This window comes from Anguilla anguilla, chromosome 4 (assembly GCF_013347855.1).
Source record: "Anguilla anguilla isolate fAngAng1 chromosome 4, fAngAng1.pri, whole genome shotgun sequence".
NCBI lineage: Eukaryota > Metazoa > Chordata > Actinopteri > Anguilliformes > Anguillidae > Anguilla > Anguilla anguilla.
Genome location: NC_049204.1, coordinates 38,121,096 through 38,142,265, shown reverse-complemented (window position 1 = coordinate 38,142,265; position 21,170 = coordinate 38,121,096). Strand labels below are relative to the sequence as shown.

The 21,170-nt window shown below is 45.0% G+C and overlaps 1 protein-coding gene across 1 annotated transcript in view; it reads right to left on the bottom strand.

Moving 5' to 3' along the window:
- Positions 1 to 2,565: 2,565 nt before the first annotated feature.
- Positions 2,566 to 21,170, bottom strand: part of LOC118225426 (apoptosis regulator Bcl-2-like) — a 62,783-nt gene continuing 44,178 nt past the window's right edge. Inside the window, exon 2 of the mRNA XM_035413790.1 lies at positions 2,566 to 9,551. Coding sequence (XP_035269681.1) covers positions 9,414 to 9,551 — 138 coding nt within the window. The 3' untranslated portion in view covers positions 2,566 to 9,413. The remainder of the gene's footprint in view (positions 9,552 to 21,170) is intronic.

The following is a 21,170-nucleotide window of genomic DNA, read 5'->3' as shown; positions in this document are numbered from 1 at the left end:
ATTACCTGCAGCCCGAATGGCTTCTCAGAGGACTCTGCAATTCAATTAAGTCAGTTAAGACTGTAAGGAAGAGTAACGACGGGAACGGGCTGTTCAGCTCATCTAGGTTCTGTCTACCACCAGTCAGGAGGCGGTTTTACCACTGTGCTGTTTGGTCTTGGAGAAACATCCTTCCCAAGGTCATCAGGTGTCACCGAATCCAATTAGAGCCCGGCTGACAGCGGTGACAGAAGGCTGCAGACTTTTTTCTGTTTGGTGAAAAAGCATTTGTGTAAGGGTTATTAATGCTGAGTTAAGACAGACTCTGGAGTATCTACGCCAAGCCAGAACTATTCAGGTCAATGTCTGCACAGCTAGTGTGCTTGGGTTTGGCACTAAGTGGATATGTTGAGTTGATGCATAAGTTGATATGTTTCAGCCTGTCAGAGCCTTATTTTATTAACCCTGGTTTGTGTCAGGGTACACTGAATTGATGCCGGAAGAGCTAGCAGAGCTGTCTCTATCTCTCACTCTCTCTCACACACAAACACAGTTTTAGAGAAATAAGCATATTTAGACATATGCTTTATCATTTTTGCGAATTCATGAATTAGAATTTATCTGAGTTTTGTTTTTGTCTATACATTACAACACCCCTGAAGTAGACAGAGAGATTTCATCTCAGGAAACTGGCGGGTTTTAACAGCGTGCCCCCCCCCCCCACCCCCCACCCCGTGAGTTTGCAATAAGCCTAAAAGAGGTTTATAATTGTGAATCTTGCCTTTTTGTAACTGCATATTTAGTTACGGGGTGTGGGCAAGCACTCTTACCTGTGGAGAAACAGGGAGCGATTTCTTCTCAGTGTTGAGAGGAAAACATTAAGGCCATACAGACACAGGGTACTGAAAAGCGTATTGTACATTATGGCTGTCGTAAATATACAAGTTTGATGATGTGTTTTTCTTTTTTGCTCTTGGGTTTGGATGTACAACACCTTTCCTGGACAGCCAGTTTTAATGTTGGTCTTTTATAACCAATTCTAATCTTTAAACCAGGGTATCCAAACTTATCTGAAAAGGGCTGGTGTGTGTGAAGGTTTTTGTTCTAGCCCAGTGCTAAAACACCTGATTCTAGTGGTCAAGGTCTTGATTGTAGACTAGAATTAGTTGAATTAGTTGAAATATTGGACTACCCTGCTTTAGGCATAGTTGCATATGACAAAAGATTAAACCAGTATTGGTATACAGTAAAATGTCCATTGTTAATTCAACTCTAACAGTCTTAATTCAACTCTTAACAGATAAGATTTGCTCCCACATTCCAGAGTGGGACCTAATGTTATCTATTAAGAGTTGAATTGACACTGTTAAGAGTTTAATTAACACTGGATACTGGTTCAGTCCTTTGTCATACCAGAAGAAAAAGGTCTCATGATTTATCTTTATTAAACAAATCAAATTATGATTGACTTAATTTAATCATTGAGAGCAGAAATTGGCATGACATCTCAAAACACACTGATTCTCTTTGTGTACCCCTGCTCTAATGTGTACAATGGAATTTTCTGGATGCTTACTTGATGAAATAATGCATCTTTATTACAAATTATAAATATTTGAAGGTATCTAGACTGATTATATATATATATATATATATATATATATATATATATATATATATATATATATATAAAGACAAAATAATGTTGAGGACACCATTTGACTGTGTGCCAAAACTCTTCTGGGGTTTTACATCAAATTCTGAACCTCGGTGCTAGTCTTGGTGCTGAACCTTTAGCAGCTAGCAGCTAAAGGGACAGCTCCGTCATATCTTCAAAAGATCATCAGACCCTACACACCATAGACTGCTCCGTTCTGCTACCTCTGGACGTCTGGCACTCCTCCCTGTGTGCCTGTACTTCCGGGTCACGTCTGCGGTCTTCTGGCCCCGCGGTGGTGGAATAAGCTTTCCACTGCAGCAGAAGCCCCGCCCATCTTTCAACGCAGACAGAAGACTCACCTGGTCAGATGCACCATGCTCCTGTGACCCACTTTAGATATACTTTTTTTTCTTTCTTTCATGGGATTTCCTTTTGGATAATGTTATAGATATCGCAGTGTAAAGGCTATCTGTCTAGTGGTACTTTTTTACAATACAAATTGATGTTTGATAGGTTACCATTACACTAATGGATTATAACTGGGCACCTGTCCCTTCTTGATGACACTGCATTTTTGTTTTCCTGAGAGTAGTAACACTGATGTTCTTCACTACTGTACGTCACTCTGGGTAAGCATCTGCTAAGTGATTGTAATGTAATGTCATGTTTAATTACAAAATTCTCATCTCTTCACACAAAATTCTCACAAAGGGCTTAATGTTTTACTAAAAATGTCAACCAAATGTTATGCTTGAAGTAGATTATAAAATTAAAGGAGAATCAATAAATTATGACAGAAATGATCATAGAAATTCCAAGTTATGTTAGTTTATCAGGGAATAATCTTAATTCCCTTTTATTTTGCGAGGTATTCTTAATTTCATTATTTTAACACATTGTGATGTATTAATCAGACTTCGCATTCATTAGAAGGCCAAGTTTCATTTAATTTGAATACATTTCTAATAGCTTATGACATGGATACATTATATAGAGCAAAGGAAACATTTAAACTCATGATTTGCAAGATGACAGAACAAGAAAATTGCAATCAAAACTAGTAGAAATTGTATATCTTACAGAATAATGCAGGCTTTTATAGAATACTACAATGGAAAGTGACAAGACTGAAGAGACATTCAGAATACAGATAATTATACAATTAAAATGAAAATTAATATAAGCTCTGAATATTATTATAAAGCAGCTCACCATTCCTAAATTTTTAACACAAATAAAAATAATGATACAAATTTGTTTAATAAAAAAAAAATCAATGTGTGCTACTCTGGGAATAAATAATTAATATCCGAATGTAAAATATTACCCCCTTAATTTTATATAAATAACCGTTTCTGTGCCCTTTTTCTGTTTAAAGAAAATTGATACTGTCAGATTTAACAAACGATGAGCACGGATACTCTTAGCTGCCTCCTCCTGTGAAAGCCTTGCTTTTGTTCTTGGCGAGGAATCGGAACGTTTCCCCCGACACTGCAGTGAATTAATCATTTTCTTGTCATCAGAGTAACCTGCACTGTTTTCAGCCTGGCACCCTCAACTTTAATATTTCAGCTTATATAATAGCAATTTGAATAGTAATTAGTCTAGTTAAATATTTTAAAAAAACATGTTCTATGATTATTTTTTAATCACGATCATTCTAAAGGTCACCTCTCTTTTCACGGGGCAGAAATGCAAAGCTGAATAATGGAAACTGATGGAAAGGCCTTCAGTATTGGTAAAGGACATTAAAAACCTCTACTGATGGCCCATTTCATGCCAGCTTTGGCTCCTTATTATGCGATTAGCCCAATCGTTTGTTTGATAAAAGTTCTTTGACTAAGTCAAAGCAGAGCTACAGCCCCAGCCTGCACATAATATCTATGATGTATTCTTGGTGAAAAGATTTTACTGTGGTCCGACGCAGGAGTTAACCAGCATCGCATATGCAACTGTTTCAGAAATGAAGTTGCAATATGTTATTGGAACAAAAACCTACACACACCAGCCCTCCAGGGGTTGTGCTCCTGTGCTGTGTATTATGGGAGACGGCTGTCAAAAATTTCAAAAAACATGTATGACAGTTTCTGAATGCTACTTTAAGATAGCCGGTCATAGCTAATCTGTTTTAAATATACCTGCTTGCATGTGCAAATGAAAGGCAACTCAAGGGAGCCCATTTTAATCCAGTCATAGACAATGTAATGGGACGAATACAAAAAACACAAACTCAAAAAGGAGGACAGAAGCTATGAATCGGAACAGATCGGCGTCTTAAGTGCAGCAACACAAACTGAGGCAATTTTTTTTTTTTTTTTTTTTTAAATGCTTGACTAAATCAGTTTGCGTAAGACGAAACACTCGACATTCATCAATGCGGACGTTTTTGACGAGACAGGGCCGACGCGCGACAGAACACGTGACCCGAACCGCGGGTCGCGGCTGAAACTACAAAACTACGGCTGCTGTTTAAAGAGATAGCTATGGGCCAGCCGACACCTCCCTGAAGACTGCCCTTCGATGGCCCGGCCACTTTATATTCTGAAGAGACCAATCAGCATGCTCTACATTCACCTTTATACATATGTACATCTTCTATCATCATCGCCCATCGTAACAACCCTTCCTATGGAATTCCTCACACCCCTCTCTCTTTCTGAAGGCTCCCTCTTAACAGAATGTAGTCACATCCTTGAAGTAGGAGAGAAATAAAGTTTAAAATGAAATAAAAAGGTTCAGAGATTCTTTCTGCACACGTAGCTCTTTCTTTCATCCCCTCCCCCCCCCCCTTCCAAGAACACAAACCGCGCAGCGGCAAGGGGCGGACTCCACCACGAGACCCCTTTTCACTGGGTCCCTGTGTCTGGGTGTGTGCATCCTTCTCCCTGTAAAGGACGCCAAAACAAGGTTCCTGCCTGCATCCTTTAGTGCACGGCCTCTCCGTTCAGTGAAGAGTTCCCGCTCAGAGAGAGCACCGCCTCGCCCCTCGACAAAAGATCCTCCTTAGAAGAGCGCAGCACTGCTCCAGTGTCCGTGACCCACGTCGTAACACTTGAGTCTTTTTTCCTCGTTGATTCATTCCATGGAAATAAAAGGCGTCAGTTGCGAAGCTCTCCTCTTCCTTCAAGTCCCCCCCCCCTTGCCATTATATTGCTTTTGAAGAAAAAGCAGGAAACATTTGGGTACAAGAGGTTACGTCTATGAGACATCATGTTTTTGTTTTTGTTTTTTTGTTTTTTTTGTATGTATGTTTTTTTTTTTCCTGAACAGTAAGGACAGACACAATGCTCCGGTGGTGGCAGTATTTTAGCTGTAATTCCACATCGTAAGCAGCAGCTTTAAACATTATAAAAAAACACCTGTCTTCATCCTTTTTCGTCCTAAAGACGCAGTCAATGTTGTTCATTTATATCAGCAGCTGCAAATAACTACTCATTGCTATAGTGCGAATTCCAAGACTCACAAACAAAAAATAATATTTCAGAACAGTCTGTGGGAGACTTCCATGTGTCCAGCACCTCCCGCCTCCATCTCATAAGTGAATATCCAGAGTAAGTGCTCACGTTCCATAGTTTGGTGCTGTCAGAGAAGTTAATGCGTATTTTGGTACCTTAAAATAAATTAAAACACATAAACAAGGAGCTCGGCAAACCTTAGTTAACATGTATATCATTTTTTTATACTTTCCATAATATGTGGATACGCAGATGTAAACTTGTAAGAAGTGATGGGCAGTGATAAAATGTCGCAAGACATCAGTTAGCTACACTAAATGCAGAAACAACAGCAAGAGAAAAAAACATGACCACACCATTTAAATTCTGGGGAAACAGAATGAAGTGGTATATTTAGTCATCTACTGTCTTTGACGGTGCTATCATTGCTATAAGGTGACTGAGGAACAGTAAGAAATACAAACAGTCTATTAGTCAAATTCATGCACAGTCAAGTCACACAGAAAGAAAAATTATTGTGTAAAATTCCACTCCCAGATAGAGAGTAATTTCCTCCAATAATTAACCTGTCTAATCCCCCCATCCCCCTCCCAACCCCCCAAAAACACAACAAAAAAGCACAAATTACTCTTAAGTATAGCAAATGTAACTTTCAGCTGGGATTTAAAGAAATGTTCAGAAATATGATTTAAAGGAAGTGAGAAGTTAAACCAAGTCAGACAGTGAGAGCGGGGACGAGGCCACAGACAGGCCCGGTCCTGCGGAAACGCCTGCGCTCGAAAGCCCTGAACCGCCAGAACCCTCCAAGGAGAAGAACTCAGAACCGCCGCCCAAGCTCACACGCGCTGCCATACCCACCAAACATCTGCCAGCATCAACCGTGACTCTGTCGACGAGTAACACGCATGATGTAAAAAAAAAAACCGAAACAAAACAGTAACCATATTAGCGTGCGGCACCCAGGGAGCGACCACACGAAATGGGACAGTGCCCGGCGCCCCTCTCCTCCGCGGCCTGGCCCCGTTGCTATTAGAGACCAGGCCATCGATCAGGCCGTCCCCGGGGCGGAAGCGGCGCAGACAGGCCAGGCGCGCGGCGGGATTATGTTTCCTGCTCCGGCTGCACTGGGACAGATCCATCCCACAGCAGCAGGTGTCTGTCTGTCTGGGCTCATCCGGTAAAACAACCCCCCCACCGCAGTCCACATCCCCCCCCCCCCCACAAACTGTCTACAGCAGGGAGAGAAAAAGAGAAGAGAAAGCAGCAAGGTTTCGCAATCAAACCCTGACCTCGTTCCGACCTTCCTGCGAAGCCTTGGGTCCGAATCGCCCTCTCGCAGCACCCAAACAAGCGTTTAGTGATGATAACAAAGGAAATTGCCAGCACCAGGCAGAAACGGCGAGGCCAGGTCAGCCCCGAGTGCCAGAGAGACGGGGATCGCTGACACAGTCGAGCCTGTGGATCAGCCCTGCTGGAACCAGTAGCCCAAACCAGGTATAGTGTCTGATATTTGAGTTGGTGACCAGGTCTATCAGGAACAGATGCAGTGAAGCTGGGGTTGTGGGCTCACAGGGGGCGTTTGGCAAATGGGTGGGCTGGGCCGCTGGAAACCTTCAGCTATTGGCCGAAGCAGCATCGCCCAGGTAAGGACAGCGCTGGTGAACCTGGGAGCCTGGCCTGAAACCAGAGACGCTATCGCAAAGACAGGAAGGAGGGAAGATAAAGGGAAGCGGAGGGAGGGGCAGACGGAGAGCACCTGTGGACAGAAGCTCTGCGGGCTTACTGTGGACCCGTCCCAGGTCAGCCCCTGAACCTCATCTGGAGCGGGGCTCAATAAACACCCTGTTCTCTCTGGTTGGCTCTCGTCTGCTCACATTTCCATAATCAGGGCCTGCAACGTGATGATTAGCAGCTGTCTGCATTCCCTATTTCGCTCCCTCCTTCCCTCCCTCTCAATCGCTTTCTCTGTCCTCTGTCTCAGGCATCCACCTTATCCAGCAACCCCTCTACTACCCTCACTCCCCCCCCCCAATTCTCTCCTATCAAACCCACCTTCACTACCTTCTTAAATCCCAAATCCAGACTCACCTGGTTCTGAAAAAGAGAGCCTTACTGATGGTCTCATTTTGTTGCCTTTTTAGTTTAGTCTGACTCCATTGGTTTGTTTTGAGTGCTAATGGTAAGGTTAGCCTGACTCCATTGGTTTGTTTTGAGTGCTAATGGTAAGGTTAGCCTGACTCCATTGGTTTGTTTTGAGTGCTAATGGTAAGGTTAGCCTGACTACATTGGTTTGTTTTGAGTGCTAATGGTAAGGTTAGCCTTACTCCATTGGTTTGTTTTGAGTGCTAATGGTAAGGTTAGCCTGACTCCATTGGTTTGTTTTGAGTGCTAATGGTAAGGTTAGCCTGACTCCATTGGTTCGTTTTGAGTGCTAATGGTAAGGTTAGCCTGACTCCATTGGTTCGTTTTGAGTGCTAATGGTAAGGTTAGCCTGATTCCATTGGTTTGTTTTGAGTGCTAATGGTAAGGTTAGCCTGACTCCATTGGTTTGTTTTGAGTGCTAATGGTAAGGTTAGCCTGACTCCATTGGTTCGTTTTGAGTGCTAATGGTAAGGTTAGCCTGACTCCATTGGTTTGTTTTGAGTGCTAATGGTAAGGTTAGCCTGACTCCATTGGTTCGTTTTGAGTGCTAATTTTAAGGTTAGCCTGACTCCATTGGTTCGTTTTGAGTGCTAATTTTAAGGTTAGCTTGGCTACACTAGTTTGTTTTGAGCACTAATGGTAATGTCAACCAGACTCCACTAGTTTGTTTTGAGTGCTAATGTTAAGGTTAGCTTGGCCACACTAGTATGTTTTGAGCACTAATGGTAAGGTTAGCCTGGCTCTACTAGCTTGTTTTGAGTACTAAGGCCCGCAACAAACCCTACGTAAGTACGCTTTGAGCTACGCAAAGTTGGTTTCTAAACACGCTGTCGCATTCTAAAATGGGTCACCTGAAATAATGCAATTCTTCAAGCATTGCAGCAAGGGGCATTATAGCCCCTTCAAATTGTGATTTTTTCTTTCACAACTGTCCTGGATTGCCCGCTTGAGCACTCGGGTTTAATACCTCCACTTGGACATAAGAGCGCACATTAAGTATGTACAATCAGGCATTGTCATTTGCGTTTGCGTACTTGCGTAGGGTATGTTTCCGGCATAATGGTAAGTTAGCCTGTCTCCACAAGTCTGCTTTGAGTATTTCAGAAGATTCATTATTAAAATTATGTTAAAACTATGGGGTTTTCTTTAAGATTGCTCAGCAGGAAAAAAACGCAGAAGCTTCTTGCGGGCATTGGTCCTTCACTTTCCTCCTTTTGCTTATTGGCTGGTCATCTTCCCACTCCAACAAATCAGTCCAGATCAACAGGACTTTGTGTTAGTCGGGTCAAAAACGCATGAAGTGAGTGAGTTAGGAGAGAGGGAACCCAGCTAGGAGTTTCAAACTGGCACAGATACATTCAAGTAATGCATGAAGAAATCCCAGAAACTTTGAGAGTAAAGCAGCGCTTCCCAAACTCTGAAAGAAATGAACTGTCTATGATGACACCAACAAAGAAAAAAAAATGTAAGAAAGAGGAGGGTTCTGTTATTGAAAACTCTCACAAAAGCCAACGTGGAAAGTTTAGCGATGCTCTTTGTACTTGAAAATTATGGGCATTTCCATGCAGCAAATCGGAAACAAGCCCTTTAATGATAAATTCAGAACATCTGTGCCGTTCAACTCGGAGTCCTCTACGGGGGAACCGCCAGGTTCAAACAGGCCCCCCCGCTCCGCACCTAAACTTTCTGACTTAGCTCCACAAGGAGAGTCACAGCAACTCCTGAGCCTCCCATGAGCGGGAATGCACGGAGAACCGCCATGCTACAGTCCCTCTGCAAGGCCAAGAGTAAGAGAGTATGTACATTCACACCAGAGTTACATACATGTATCACAGACTCATGCTAAAAATAGTACAAAACACATCAAAACCCATGACCACATGGTTCAACAGAACCCTTAACTTTTTTCATATTCTTTTCTTCTTTTTTTGCAACATTTTCATAAAGGCAGTGAATTTGCTTTTTCATGTATGTATGTATGTGTGTGTTTTGCTTTCTCAGTATGTGCCACAGCAGGCTTCAGAGACTATGTCAGATCACTGAAGGCTTGGAAGGGCTGTGTGCTTGCGCGTGTGTGTGTGCGCGTGTGCGTGCGTGAGAGAGAGTGCCGGGTGACGGCCGGTGGCCGGTGCTCTTCAGCGTGGTGCTTCGAAAGACAACGGAGCTCCTGGGCTTCTTCACTTCTGTGTGAAATAGGCTCCGATGGTGACTCCCGCGGCCCCCAGGGCAGCCAAGCCAAAAACCGTCTTTATGTACGGCCAGGAGCAGTGGAACACTGACTCTCTCTGCTGACCATACAGCTCCACGAAGGCATCCTGAGAGAGAGAGAGAGAGAGAGAGAGAGAGAGTGGGAAAGAGAGAGAGAGAGAGAGAGAGAGAGAGAGCGGGGGAGAGAGAGTGAGAGAGACAAGTAAGTAAATGCCATACAAGACACTAATTGCATTGTTAATAATTGCCTTACATATCCATATCCATAAGCTTCCAAAGAAAACCTAGCAAAATTTTGTATGCTAAATGCCAACTGATATTTAAAAAAATGTATGTGTGACAGGGGTGTGTAATTAATGTCCCTTCAGAGGAAGACTGGGACGTGAATCATGGACTCTGGTGTCAAGATGGCAGCTTCAGTGGCAGATTACACCTGACCAAGGTGAGACAGCAGGGGTGCAGGTGGCATTTACTGATCACACACACACTCACACACACAGTCTCTGCTGCTTCCTCCAATCGCGCGTGCTAGCGCCTAGCATACGCACGCTGTTCCATCAGCCTAATGACTCATCCGGTTGCCATGGCGAGGGACACGGAAGAAAGGCGTGGTTCTCCGCATTCTCAAATGACCTTTGTTTTTTGTTGTTTTTTTTTTGTTTTTTTACATTTCCCAAAATATCTGGGAGAAAAAAAGGAAAGCCCCAGAGTCAACAGCGCCGCTCCCCCCCCCCCCCCCCCCCGGCAGGGCCGCGGTGTCAGCCCTATTTGTCTCTGCTCGCGCCGCTGTGTAATTAGCATAAGTGCGCCCAGGTTTCCCCCGCGAACCTCCGGATGGGAGTGGCAATGCCATACCTTCTGTGAGCGTGCCAATCTGCGCTGAGCTCTACGTGTGCGTGAGCATGAGAAAGAGAAGGAGAGAGACTGTGTGCGTGTACGCGTGTGTGTATGTGTGTGCGTGTGTGTGTGTGCATGTGCGTGCGTGTGTGTTCGTGTGTGTCTGTATGTGTGTGCATGCGTGTGTGTGTACGTAAGTGTGTGTGTGTGTGTGTCTGCGTATGTGTGTGTGTGTGTCTGCGTGTGTGTCTGTGTGTCTGCGTGTATGCGTGCGTGTGTCTGTCTGTGTGCGTGTGTGTGTGTGTCTGTGTGCGTGCGTGTGTGTGTGTGTGTGCATGCGTCTGTGTGTTTATGGTCTGTCCGGCTCTGTGCCGACTCGTCTGTGAATGCAAATCCTCCTGGCCTCTCTCCAGCATGCAAAGCACACACCAAAGAGCTGCCAGACAGATCCATCTCACATCCATTTAGCTTCCTTTCCCCTGAGGGCGGTGGGGAGAAACAGGAAGGAAGAGCTCCCACTGTCAGTGTTCCACAGGGATGCACAAGGATCTCCTCAAAGTCACAGATAATGGCTCGTTACGCCCCGCATATCAACCTCTTCCGCAGAGCACAGAACTCGTCATTATCGGTATAATTTACTCAACATATGCCACGCGGCTTGCGCATCATCAATTTTCACGCTTGAGTAAATTGACTCAAGTGATTTAGGCCTGTCCATTCTCAAGGACACAACAGTGTCACCTTATGCAGGGAAATTACTATGGTTACAGTGAAATACAGCATGGTACAGTTTATTATAATTAATAAATGATGATTTTGACTAAAACAAATTATTGTTATTATTATTATTATTATTATTATTAGTATCAAGAATAACTTTATTTAAAAAAGCTTTACAAACAGGATGTTCACATTGCTTTCCAACAAAGAACAATGAAAGGATATGCTAATAAAAGCAAATGCGATATAAAACACACACAAGTATGTGAAAGGGAATGGAAGTATTAAATGTGTTTCATGAGAGGGTAATTCAGCTTGGCTAAAACTAGAGAAAGATCATGTTTATTTTCCCTTCTTTCTCACAGGGCCTGCAGGTAAGACAATGAGCAGGGCGCGATGTAATTAAATACTCTTCTTGGTAAGGGCGGTGCGGATTGGCCCAGATGAACGCCATTGTCCCCTGGATGCAATGCTGTGTTCAGCCCAGCTCTTATTAATTTGTTCTTCAATAATACAGCGTTGTGCACACTGCATGCATGTGTGTGCACATTTGTGTAAGCAAATACGAGTGTGTGCCTGCATGCATGAGTGAGTATTCGCGCTTGCGAGCACGTATTCTTGCATGCTTTTGTGTGCACGTGAGCCTTTTGCTGTGTGAGTGTGCAAAAATGTGTGTGTGTGTGTATGTGTGTGCGTATGTGTTGCATGTGTGTGTGTACATGTGTATGTTCATGTGTGTAATTTTGTGTGTGCGCATGTGTGCGTGCGTGTGTGTACAATGCGTGTGATTGCTCACGTACGTGCGCATGTGTGGTATGTATGTGTGCGTGCATGTTTGTGCATGTACGTGTGCCCATGTCTGCGTGCGTGTCCATGTGTGCTTGTGTGTGTGCGCATACGTGTGTCTGCATACGTTTGTGTGCATATGTCTGTGTGCATACAGTATGTGTGTGTAAGCCTGTGCGATGCTGCACTCCCCAGATCTCTCCTGCTCTGCTCTGCTCTGCGCTGGAGCGGTGCTCCAGTGTTGCCTGGTGCTGCTCATGAATAAGTAAGCAGTGTTTTTATTCCAGCTCACAGGAGGACAGGCAGAACCTGCGGGGCTGTGTTCGGGCCCTGCTGAGCCCGAGGAGGAGCCGAGTCTACACGCTTGTTTGGACTGTGTTATGCTCAAGGCCCAGGGGCCATAACACTTCACACAAGCACACTCCACCGGCTTCCGACCAGTCTACTACAAGGACGATCCTCCGGGCACCACGGCAACAGACAAAAAGTTCTGACAGACATGAAGAGATCGAAAGAGAGATGGAAAACAAACGACGGAGATGGAAGGAACCAGGGGCCTGCTGCACACCTCTCTCGCTTGGACGCATTTGCCCGAGAACTTTGAAACAGATGTAATATTCAGGGTCTACATGCTCCACAAAAAAAGCCACCTGCTCCTCCCCCTACAGCTGAATCTCAAATAACTCTCCTTTTGCCCCAAGACTTGTTTTTTTATCTTTATGTTTCACAGGAAGCACCGTCCATACAGTTCACCTTCAGCTTTTCCCCGGAATTTTCCGACGCGAAGCGTTGTATTTTCCCCTAATCATCCTCAGAGCACAGTGACGTCACGGACAATTCCATTAGCGGCCGGTCCGACGTCGAGGCCCGGGTCTGACGCAACGACGTGCGCATTTGTGACGGTTCAGACGCCCGCGACTGTTTACATCACCAACACCCCAGCGCAGCCCCTAACCGCGCCCTGCCCCTCCCGCACGGCAACCGGACGCCGCGGCTCTCTAGACAAGAGGGCAGCGAGCACGCGGAACGAGCACACAAAGGCGCTACGCTTCTGTCTGCCGACAGCTGCCGTGTCGCCGTGGCACCTGATCCCCGTCTGCTTATCGCCTCCTGCAAACATCCTGATCAGAGCGGCTTCCGCTCGGTGTTCAAACGGCCGCCCCGCTCCCGCCCCCGGCCCGCCACGGAGGCCCCGCGCTGTGGTAAGTCGCCAGCCGCAAGCGCTGCCCCTGTTGAGGTCTCCACGCGCCAGATGTCAATAGGTGTACAGCATGTCGTTCACCACAGAGACAGTGCGAGTCCCTTTTTCGCATTGTCCTTATACTTTAAATAACTTTAGCACTGAATCCGTATGAGCGGCAAAGCGCAAGATGACATCCCCACCACCCCAACACACACACACACACACACACACACGCATATGGACACACAAACACACATATATGGACACACACACACACACACACACACAGTCCCCTTCACTGATGGGATGTTAGAATAATTTTATGCAACAATAATTGCACTGCCACAAGCGATTCATAACGTGAACACTGGAAAGAGCCGTTCTTGTCTTTAGCCTCATTTACCAGCTGAGCCAGGTCTGCTTCACATAGGGATGGTGTCAAATGTTGCCCATAGAACAGTTTAATAACAGTTTGTGGAGGAGGGGGCTCAGTACTCTCTCTGCCAAGTCCACAAAGGGGTGTGAGAATATGTTTGCATTAATTGAAAGGCAGACACAAAGTGCACATTTTTTCACATTTCCACCTCAGTACAATAATTGTTGGTGTTATGGCAGAGAGTGCACAAAATAATGAGTGGCTTAGTGCAAAGCAAAACCTAGAGAGATAATGATCAAAACTTAAGATAACTTCCGGTAGCAGGTTTATGTCCTGGTTAAGGTGTTTCAAAACTATGAACTCTGTGTCAGATAGAATAGATTCCGACAAGACGAGAAGGTGAATGAAAACTCAAGACATTTCACATCTAAATCTCTTCTTGAAGGCATATTATGCAGGATTTTTTTGCCTGACTGTGATCCCATGTTTACAATCAAAGAAGTCTCCTCCTCCATCTACCTGACTTCAGCCATCTAGCTACCTAACATAAGACAGCACCATGCCCAGAAACGTCCCAAACAAATCACTGAATAACAAGTATCGGTAACGGTGCATGAATTTGGTGAAAGTGCATAAAGACTGCCAGTGCATCACAGATATGCCTTAGCATGGTTATTTTACAATATTTTCAAGGTAAAAATATGAGTATGCCTTTAAATTGTTTGATGCATTAATTTTAGTTCAACATATGGGCTTACAAGCCATTCAGTATGCATTAATTGATTTGCATAATATAATAAAAGGCAGAACACCAGAAGCAAGTCTGTCTATAGACTAGTTATTGCTTTATTCATTGGTGTAGTTATAGTCATATACGATGTTCCTGAACACAATGTCATCCTTAGTTCTATTCTTATATTGAAGAGTATAGTGTGCATGTTTCAGACATACTTAATTCCCCAACATCGCACAAGAACCAAACTCATGAAGATGCATTAATGGCGCTCAAGACAACTGACTGCAGGCCAACAACACATATCCTGTGGGGCCCCCATCCTTCCATGAACAAGGACACAGGAACTGAAATCATGTTCACTATGAATGTACAGGGTGTGTGGCTTCAAAAGACTGCACTCTGGGATCACTATATTATTACATCATCGTAAGAGGGCTGTTTATGTTGCTGGTCAACATGAGATCCTACATGCAGGTGCATGTATGTATCCATAGGTTACAAACGTGGGTTTTTAGTCCGCATTCGTTTTGTTACAGTTGATTGTCCACTGATCGTCATGCCCGTTCAAAATCTGTCCTCAACACAAATCTAGCTGTTAATGCAAAAGTTATGTTAGAAACAAGGATCTTTACTCAGATTACTTGACAGGGACTCACCCGAAATAAAAACTTGAAGCTCAGAAACGCAACACCTTTGATAAAACAGGGCGACTGACGCTTCGACGTCTGGCACGTCTTCCTCAGAGTCAACAGAAAAGAAAGTCAACAGAAAAGATATTTTGCGGCTGTGTTCATTTTCACACATACTTTTTGCGAATACCTTGCAAACCCAAAAATAACTGTGTGAACAAAGAGGCAGAGAAAGATGTGATTTCTAACGGCACGTTTAGTACAGAAGCCCCTTCTGTGTGCCTTAGATAAGTATGCAACGGCACAAGGAGTGACACCGCTTGTTAGCCACCTGTCCCTTTGGAGATAAGAAACACCTGGGGCACATAAGTTGAGTGGGCGAAACGCCCTCTGCTGCTTGGCCTTTTGCGTTTATGTTATCTCATTTTAGATAGCAGTTGTGGCTAAGCTAACCTGTAAATATAGGGAAACGCAGAATTAAGGCTTGACCTTAGAAGACACTTCAAGTGACAGTTAGCAACCCGACCAGCTGCTGTAGGCTCGTAGTGCACTGCGAACTGTAGTCATGGCGCTGGCTTGCGCTGTCGCACGACAACGGTTCCCGGGGCCGTGGAGGCAAACACCATTGTACTCTGGGAAACCGGAACCACGATGTGGGGGAGACAGCGTGTGGCTCAACGAATCTGAAAGAAGCATTCCTCTCTCTTTGTTATCAGATCTGGGCCTATGTTGAGCAACAACCCCTGCATGGAGGCCCTAACCACATAGCCAGGGGGGACTGGCAGGCATTGTTTCAAAGGCTGTCAACCGGTAAACAGTTAGATCTAATAATAACCGCCAGTTATAATTATCAGTTCACTGATAGCCCCTGGTACTATAGCTGGCTGGGACTTGGGAATGTGCTTGTGATTCGCTGCTTGCTAACACAGCACATATTCTTATTGGCCCGCAGCATCTGACTGTCCATTTGGGTAAAGGTGATATCATCCCCCACCATTTTGGCATGACTGGAGTCTGGCGGGGGAGGGTGTGGCGACGGGCAAAGAACCATTCCATTGCTTCGTAACAGTTCCACTGTTCAGAACGATTCTCCATTAGTACTTGACTATCTTTCACAACATTTCAGCCATTGCTTGGTTTCAGTGATTGCTCTGTACTTGATGCTTTCTTTTAGGCATCAATGGGGGAGGAGACCCACAAACAACGATGCACTTTATATTAACTTTTATTATAAGAAATCTAAAGCACAAAAACAATCAATTTGGACAGCTGTGCATTTTAATTATAATTTTTAAAAATATTTGAGATAGGTACAGTGCTGTGTTTCACTGGAGGAAACAACGACTTCCTCTTACAGAGGGACTTCCTCTAACTGCTCCTGGGGAGGGGGGCGGGTAGGAGGAAGGATGCATGAGGGGGACAGCTGGACAGGAAGTAATTTATTTTCCTTTTTTCTCTCTCAAAGTTGTCGGTGATTGGTTATCACCGACAACTTTAACGTTATCCTCCCGTCAGTCTCCCCTCACTGGCTGAAAAGAAATGCCTTCTTTCTAGTGGCATCTGCTAGTCCTCTCTCGCTGAATTAGCCACTCTGGGGGGGTGTCTGTTAGGGGTTCAACTTGGCCTTGGCAAGCGCAAGCGGGCCAATTAGCTTTTTTTTTTGTGGCCGCATGCGAGAGGATGCAGCCGAGGCAGCAGCCAGTACAACAGGAAGGGGAATCACCACGCGCATGTTTACTGGCTGTCCGCCCCACACACAGAGAACCTCAAAGGAAGTCCAGACCTGGGCATGTAGACTGGATCTTTGACCGATGTGTTTGTCAGATCCCCCCAGTAAAATTCCAACCTTTGACCTGGCACAGGATGCCCATGCTTTTTGAATTAGAGACTGTGCCCCTGCATAGTCTCTCACTCTTTACTCAGCATACACGGTTTTTCTCAGGTGCTTCATTTAGAACCTGGGTCAGAAACTGGTAGCCCTCAGGAAAAATCTGGCCCACCAGCAAGGTTTTGAGGCTAAACTTAATTACCAGCATAATTACCTGATTTAGAGTTACACACAGTAAGTTTAGGACCTTATTCTAGTGGCAATGGTAGATGCGCCTGGGTGCTAGAGGAATTGCTAATTTCTTGCCAAATTGGCAAATTAAATTGTTGAATTTGAGTTAGACCTGATTCATTTGCCAGTACCTTGTGTTACCACTAGAGCCTGACAGTTGTGCCTTGACTGTGAAAATAGGGCCGCTGGTCTCAGCACTGCAATGTTAGCATGCTCCTGTGAACATACATACAACATACCATTTACTGCAGCCATGGGACAGTGAAGCTTAGTGAGACAAAGACATGGACAGAGCTATCATATGTAATTTGAACCAATCAATGTGTTTACATTTTGACTGGTTCAAAGCCACTGATTGACAGGTAATTGAAACACTATCAATTACAGAGCTGAAACCTCACTATCCAGAGTCAGGCTACACACCAAACTCCGACAAATAGCATTTTCAACAGGAAGGCCACTCTGCATCAGGATAAATTCCGGCATCGAGGCGTGGGAGGGGAATTTCTAAACCCATTCAGAAAAAAAATATTTGGCCAGAAAGGAAAGGAAAGGAAGTCAACTAAAAGCTGGTACGTTTCATAGAACCAAACAAAAGCAGAGCCCTCCCACAACCAATGAGGGCACCCCCAAGGGGAAGTCCATTGATGCAATAAAGGGGGATGACTGAGTGACGGGAATGTGTCTGCAATTCACTGGAAACACCAAAACCAAATGAGTAGCCACACAGAGCGGAAACAGAGCCATTTTGATCTGTGTGGTCAGGCCCCCTAGAGATCAGAGGGGTCACTGCCATAAAGAAGACTTATGCCTGTGTGATATGTCAGACAGAGACAACTTGACCTTGCTGGTCAATACATCCCTTTTGACAATTAACCTCTAAGTTAACCTCTGTTCTCAGTGCATTTCATTGCACAGAAATCTCTCTGGATGCCAGAACAAGGCTTTGTTCATTGACTTATCTTTGATTAAGAACTTTTTTTTCATGGACTGTCTTTTGGAATTTCTTTTCCTAAGCTCAATGCACAGCCTGCGCATTTCATTAATTCACTTCGAAAAAGAATCAAGAAAGAAAATAAATTTAATTTGACTCTTGCACTTAAACAAAAAACATACATCCATCCTACTTTGTAGCAGCCTTTATTTGATTTACATTGTTCCTATTATTTATGAGAGTGGCACAGAGACAGTAAAATGTGGGGAAAAAAAGATCTGTCCCTAAACACAGAGGATCCATTTACTCCACTCCACTCTTGTATTCGGTTCCCAATGCTGTTGAATCCCAGAATTCCACTTTCTTGACTTCATGAAACAAAAAAAGAGCCTCAGCAAAGAGGAGAGGCTCGCGTGAGTGTCACGCGGTCCTTTGGCTGTCAACAATGCGGGAGCACCATAGTGCACCTTGGCTCTCTGCAGAGATCAATGGCTTTAGCCAGAGCCTTTTTGCGTCTCTCACTGTCGAGCGGGACTGGAGAAAAAAAAAAAAAAACTGGGTCAAGTCGGCGGCGGAAAGCAGAGGACATTTTACTCTCACATATAAGTGAATCTTTCCTTTGTGGCAATGAAAACAAAACGCAAAAAAAAAAAACACACACACATCAAACGTTAACGGTTTTATCCGTTCCAAACTGCCTCGGCTAGACGAAAATATTTCCTGCTCACCCTCCTGTTCCTGTTGCATTCCATAACCCCGGGCAGTGACAGTGGGGTTGGGTGAGGAAGGGAGGGTGGGGGGTGTTTGGTGTAGTGGGGTTGTTTGGGGAGGGGGGCAAAGGCAGCACAAGCGTTCAGGCCCTCTGGCTCCGACATCAAAGCAGCAGGAGTGCCGAATCTCAGTGGTGCTACTGAGACTCCCCAATGATCCCAGCGGGCCAAAGCCACGAATATTCGGCAGTTTTGTACCCCCGCACAGCCACACTACAGGACACGCCGTAGCTACGGGAGCCGCTCGGAAAACAAACTGAAGACACATGTAGGTCAGCCACGGCCTGGAGGAGACAACAGCAGCCATGCCTGCACTCCCCTAATGACTAAACCTCCCCCTGCAAACCATTTATTACACCGCTAATTAGTGACTAGGCCTCTCGTGACGCTGTTCCGCCGTGAGAGCGCCGCACCGCGTGCTGGGATTTTATGCTTTGAGCCGATGTCTCATGACCACAAGTGAACGAGCCCGAGAAAACTCACAGGAGAACGAGCCCAAATAGACTCTTTCAAATGGCAACCGTTGCCACGTAACCGACGCCGCGTAAATTTTATGTTGCCGTGCTTCAGTCGTCGAAAACCCTCCCACGTGGGGACGCGCGCTACTTCAAGTGAACTCGGCGATGTTTGTCTTCCCGTGGCGGTTTTACACCTGCTGGCTACTCGTTTATCTGTGGGCGGACCAGAGAGACACGGCAGCACAGGCATCTGCGGCACACCCGCGCCGATCGCTCGAGAGGCTGCGTAAGGCGCTCTCTTTCACTCCCTTCTCTCATCCTTTATTTACAGGTTCCATTAGGACTACCTCATTCGCATTTAATCGGCTGGTCGATGGCAAGAAAGGACATTGGCTTTAGACCGAGGTGTGTGTGTGTGTGTGTGTGTGCTGCCCAACCTATGGGATCCCCTCATAGCCAAGGGAGCATCTGACAACACTACAGTGCTGGGAGGAGCCATATTCTTTCTTTAGAAAAATACACCTGCAAGATGTGAATTTCAGCTGAAAAACCAGGCCAATAAGGTTTTCAGAGAGGGAGGCAGCTCGAAAGATCAGTGGCAATGGGAGTCCAAAACTCAAATGTTCTCGTGTTACTTTTTTCCTGTAATTTTTAAATTCCACCTGAGTCTGGTGAGCTGAGGTCATTCATGCAGGGAATGAAGCTGAAGCCTGTAGGTCCGGTGAGCATCACAGGACCCGGCTTCAGCCATCACGCGCTGAGCAGGTCTGTTCTGGTTCACTTCTCCCAGACTTTTTTTGCCTTGAAGCCATAAAACCAGCCTTCATGTGACTCAGATGGAAGAACTGGAGGCTTCAACTGGAACCACTGTCTTTCTTCTTGCCACCACAGAAGAATATTGTTCTCCTTTCCATTAAGGTCAGATAAACATACAGTATATATTTTATTTACAGACAGTTGCAACGTTATGGGGCGAGGAGAATAGTCTCAGAGTCACAAGATAGTCAAAGGTCAGATTTCATTTTTGTTTTGGAGAAGTGCTGAAAATTATATGGAAGGGCAGCGATTGTGGTGAAGTTCAAAGTGTCGTGATCTCGCCGGATCTGAATTCACCACGTCCAGGGTTTCGTTTCCCTCATCAATTGCGACACTGCCAACTTCCATCGTCCAACCCTCCCGAGCATTTGTACATCAGCCATTTTTTTGGGCAAAGACGGCTCTTGGTGAAATCTCCTGAGCCGGGCAGGCAGGCATTCAGCTGCCAATGAGAGAGCCAGCTACTTGTTGCAAATGTGTAAGAGGTGCCCTGAAGGGTAACTGCAATGCCCCACACCCTCCTCGCCTGCCCCTCCCGCCCAAAACTCCACAATGTTGGCTCGACTGGAATCCAGAAGATTTGCTTTTCTCACGAGCAGAGCCCTTTGTTGGAGTCCAATATTGCTGCCTAACTCAACAAGCTGTTCCCAAGGGAGAGATTTCCTCCCTTTTTTCCTCGCATTCCACAGCCAATCCTTCCATTATTCGGGTTTCAGTGGGCACATCCAGATTTTGCTAAAATTTTATTAAAGCTCAGCATAAAAAAAAATGCTCTGGAATGGTTCTAATGCGATTACAAATAGAAAGGAGCAAATGGACTCTTCCCTTAGCACCTCTCCATAGCCCACATACAGACTTTACAGCAGAGCAGGATAATGCTACCCTGCATTTGCCAAGCTCAGGCTGCCTCTGTTAATAGACAATATACATCATCGCTCCTCTTATTAAAAAAAAGAAATGAAAACGTAGGGAGATCTCGCTCTCATTTTTCTTTTTTGATGGGGGCCCACTTTGGGTCTAATCTTAGCCTCCTTATAAAAACGTCCTTGTTCCAAAACAGTGTGGATATAAAGATATCTTGGGGAGTAAACAAGTGCAACGTGGGAATTCTACTCATTAGAAAGCTGCAGGGGAGGCCGACTCTGAGGTCAGTCTGCAATTAAAACCGAGGCACTGGCAGCTCCCATACTGCAGTATCTGATGGCAGACCCTACAATGCCACACTATGGGATCGCAAACACCACAGAACTCCATAAGAATGAAAGAAAAGGAAAGAAAGAAAATCCTTCTAGTGATGGTAGAGATTGGGAAATACAAACAGTGAAACTGAAAGTGAGAAAAAGTGAGGAAAAACCCATTAACAGGTCGATCATTAGTGATAGAGGATCCTTCATAATATTTTTTGGACATTATCAACTCCGC